This window comes from Gossypium hirsutum, chromosome A13 (genome assembly GCF_007990345.1).
Source record: "Gossypium hirsutum isolate 1008001.06 chromosome A13, Gossypium_hirsutum_v2.1, whole genome shotgun sequence".
In the NCBI taxonomy this organism is placed as follows: domain Eukaryota; kingdom Viridiplantae; phylum Streptophyta; class Magnoliopsida; order Malvales; family Malvaceae; genus Gossypium; species Gossypium hirsutum.
The window spans coordinates 101563203-101567592 of NC_053436.1; the positions used below are offsets into that span (position 1 = coordinate 101563203).

The 4390-nt window shown below is 28.6% G+C and overlaps 1 protein-coding gene across 1 annotated transcript; it reads left to right on the forward strand.

The window, feature by feature from the left end:
- Nucleotides 1-976: 976 nt before the first annotated feature.
- Nucleotides 977-2452, forward strand: LOC107893127 (transcription factor MYB60). The gene is made up of 3 exons (XM_016818048.2): nucleotides 977-1233; nucleotides 1352-1481; nucleotides 1590-2452. Exons 1-3 carry the CDS (start codon nucleotides 1101-1103, stop codon nucleotides 2218-2220), a joined length of 894 nt encoding a protein of 297 aa, XP_016673537.1. The 5' UTR covers nucleotides 977-1100; the 3' UTR covers nucleotides 2221-2452.
- The last annotated feature ends 1938 nt before the right edge of the window (nucleotides 2453-4390 follow it).

Sequence of the window (4390 nt, forward strand, 5' to 3'; positions counted from 1 at the left end):
TGTATAAATTTAAATTTACAGCACGAGATTTGATTGGAAATAAAAATCTAACTATTTGAATCTATTGAGATGAGTTTCCATTAAGCTTGTTAGAGAGTAATCGTTATAAGAAAAAAAAGGTTGGTTCCCTTGTCATGCAAGAGAATCCCGTAAGATGCTAACTAACAATTATGGCACAACAGTAAGTAAATGGAGATGAGGATTCTCTTGCTACTTGCACCTCTTTCTCTACCACCTCCTCTAACCTTTTCTCTCTCTAGCTCGAATTGAATAAAATATTTGAAATTAAACTACAAGTTAAAATTCTATTTGAATTGGATTACTTTTCTTTTAATTTGATGTAAAAGATAAAATTTATAAATTAATTTAATTTGATTTATTTGTTTTAAAAATTAAAAACAATCTCAATTTTATACTCTCACTAAATCAGAGTTAAATTTCAAAATAAATTTATTTAATATTAAATAAAAATACGAAAAATAAATAAATAAAAAATTACTCAAATTACTCAAATTCAACCTGAGTTAAACTAGAAATATTCATGTATTAGGTTTGGCTTTATATTTTTCAATCTTGACTCGGCTTAACTCATTTTACTATTCAAAAATAATAATAAAAGATATATTAATATTTTTATGAAAAATATTTAGTACATTGTTAGCTTAGTTTTAAAGTTCTACAAGTAGGGTCAATGATTAACAAGTGCCCTACAGAGTATAGGAAATTCTTAAAAATATATATATATTAAAAAGAAGGTATATATAAATTTTTTAATACTAATTGTGATATAAAAATACACTATTAGTGTACCAAATACTCATATATATATATATATTATTATCATTATTATTATTATTTTATTAGTAAAATTGATCTAAATGAGCGGGATCAGATTTAGACAATTTTTTTTTTGGAACTGAACATCAAGCCGGCCCGACCCGGCTAATAAGACCTCTAAGTTAGACCATGATGTTTCATTGAGGCTTTATCTCCCCCTACTTTATATATGTCACTCACATGGCTATGGCACTATTTGAAAGCTCCATAACTGAAAACCAAAGAGGGGGGAGGGGGGAAGAGAAAAAGAAGCAAAGGAAGCCATGGGAAGACCTCCATGTTGTGATAAAGTGGGTATCAAGAAAGGTCCATGGACTCCTGAAGAAGATATCATCCTCGTCTCTTACATTCAAGAACATGGTCCTGGAAACTGGAGATCAGTCCCTACCAATACTGGTATTTTTACCTTATCCCTTTTACAATTTGATATCCATCAATTCAATCAAGAAGATAAAATGAATTTCATGGGTTCTTTTGGCTGATTCAGAATATGTTTTTTGCTTGTATTCGAAAGGGTTAATGAGATGCAGCAAAAGTTGCAGACTTAGATGGACTAATTATCTCAGGCCAGGAATCAAAAGAGGCAACTTCACTCCTCATGAAGAAGGGATGATTATTCACTTGCAAGCATTACTGGGTAACAAGTAATCCTCAAATCTTTTTCTTATTATCAGATTTCGAGATCATCTTCACTGTTTTATCTTTGTTTTGCTTTGATACTATGCAATGATTTTGTTTGTTTTTGGTTACAGATGGGCAGCCATAGCATCGTATTTACCACAAAGAACAGACAATGGCATAAAGAATTACTGGAACACCCATCTGAAGAAGAAGCTAAGGAAGTTTCAGTCAGCTATGGAGCCTCCTTCAATGGCGGGTGATGAGAAGAGCTTAGATTTCGCAGAGAGTGAGACTGGAGCTGGTTCAAGTAATCTTAAGCTAAACCAAACCTCCTCTTCATATGCTTCAAGCACCGAGAATATATCTCGTCTCCTTCAAGGTTGGATGAGATCGTCACCCAAGATTAACAACAACAACAACAACAGCGACAGCATTGGGAGTTGTTCAGCTGCTGCAAACAATGATTTGATCTCTCATGGAGATGATCAGTTAGAATCGATTCTATCGTTTGAGAACATGAAGGATGTTGCATTAATGGAGAAATCTACTTCAAAGGCTACTTTTCAAGATTCTGGTGAAAAGATCATTAACCCAGAAAGGACGCAAAAAGCTGATAACAATAACAATAATATTGATGATAATAATAATAACAACAGTAATCCTCCATTATCGTTTCTTGAGAAGTGGCTTTTGGATGAGAGTTCTTCTGCAGCTCAAGTCGAAGAAATTGATCAGATGATGGAATTGCCTTCAATTTTCTAAGATTTTTTTTTGTTTTAATTTTTTTTTCCTTCTTTGTTCATCCCCCTTGCCTTCATATCATTTCAAGCTTTATTGGGGGTAAAAAGGGAAATAAAAAAAGTTTGGGTTATATCTCTAGGGTTTAAATCTTTCATTTTTGGGAATCTGAAAAAGTTTGGGATCTCTTAATCTTAACAAAATGTAATTAACCTTTGATGTTTCTTTATGAACTCTCTAGCTGATGGGTTTTTTTTTAATTTATTATTATAGATAAAGTATAAATATCAAATTAAGAATTCTATATAGAGTAAAATACAAATCAATGTGATATGATGATTATTCACGTAATTGTTTTAATTATAAGATCAAGGTTTAATCACTTGTTTACATGTTTTACTAAATAAAATTCATCGATAATAAATTATTTTATTGAGGCTAAAGACTTAAACATAAAAAAAGTATTAAAAAACTTGAATTTAAATATCCAAAAATCAAAAGCTTTGTTCATTGATATTAAGTTTTTTAGTTTAGGTAAAATATTAAATTAAGGAATTAATTCTAAGAGATATAGTTAATAATTTTGAAGTATTATTGTATTTTATAAAAAAAGAGAAAAACCCATCATCCAAAATATGGTCCCAATCGGAAAAAGGAATAATGAACAAAATTGATCCATCTTATTTAAAAATATCATCCGTAAATACCATGAAATGTCAGGTTTTAGGTTGCCAATGAACTTGTTGAAATGTCAAGATTTAGGATTATGAGAATATTTTGAAAAAGAAATTACAATATTGAATTTTCCTATGAGTAGGTTGTATTCAAATTTATTTTATTATGATTTTTAGTTTAATTTATTTCTGTATTATTTAATTTTAATTATAATTTTTTGAGCATATTATTTATGATTGCATTTATAGTTACATGTGTAGTTATACTTGTAATCTTCATAAAAAATAAAGTCATCCATACATAAAGAGGTCTTAATAGTATAAATATAATTCATCAAGTGTGACGTTGTTTTATCCCTAAAGTATACATACTAGCATTTTTTTTTCCTTCCTAGGTTGTGCTTTTTATTTTTATTTTCACCCATGCATAATGAGTATATATATCTATACTAATATTTAAAATTTTTACCTAATTAATGTAACCTTACAACTGGATTTTAATTTAGTAAAAAAATTATCAAAAGCCTTTTATTTTTATGGAGTGGTGATATTAAGTTGAGGATAATTTTATATTTTTATATAAAATCTAAAAATATATGGGTCAACATTCTGTTTATTATTAGGAGAGATTTTTTAACTCCATAAGCAAGGATTTAGTACATGACACGTGCCTGTTTTAATTTATTTTTTAATTTTTTTTCTTATGACACGTGATAGCATCTCAACTATGTAAAAACTCCACTAACAAATGACTAAATAATTTCTCAAAATATATTTATGGGACTCAAATTTAAAATATTATAATTTTTAATAACTCAACCATTACCATTTCTAACTAAAATCAAATTTAATTATTATATCAATTTCACTTATGTCGTGCATGTATATAATCTAATATATATATATACACGTAGGTATGTATGAATGATAAATGGGATTGGTATCACGAAAGTCTTGCATAAAAATAAGTCAAAATGATATCATTTTAGGGAAATGATAATGAGAGGGAAACTTGTGATTTTATTCACCTTTTTCGGTGTGAGAACCTCTACTTCGCTGCTACCATTATCATACCCAAGTGTGGGAAATAGAAAAAGAAATTACGGTTGTCTTAAAAATTCAAATATAAACTTATTAGATTCTCTTAAATTAATAAAATTACTTTGTGATTTTCAAGAAAAACTATTTTTTAGGATAACGAAAAAAAATTATAAATATAAAAAATCTAAAATAATAAAAATAAATAAATTAAGTTCCGAATCTGGAAAGGGAAGAGTTTACCTTGGCCTGCGGCTTCTAAGAGAACATTCACAGATTCCTCACTAGTCCACCACCTATCGAAATCAACCACAAGTCGTGCGGTCCCCCGTTATAATAATATTTAAGTTTCAATAAATCCGTTAAGGAAAATTAAAAAGAAAAAGAAATGCTAATATTAATTTTATGGGTTTAAAATGGTAAAAAGGAAAAAAAAATTTAATGCAAGAGCAGCAACAGTTGGATATTAAATAACGATAGTA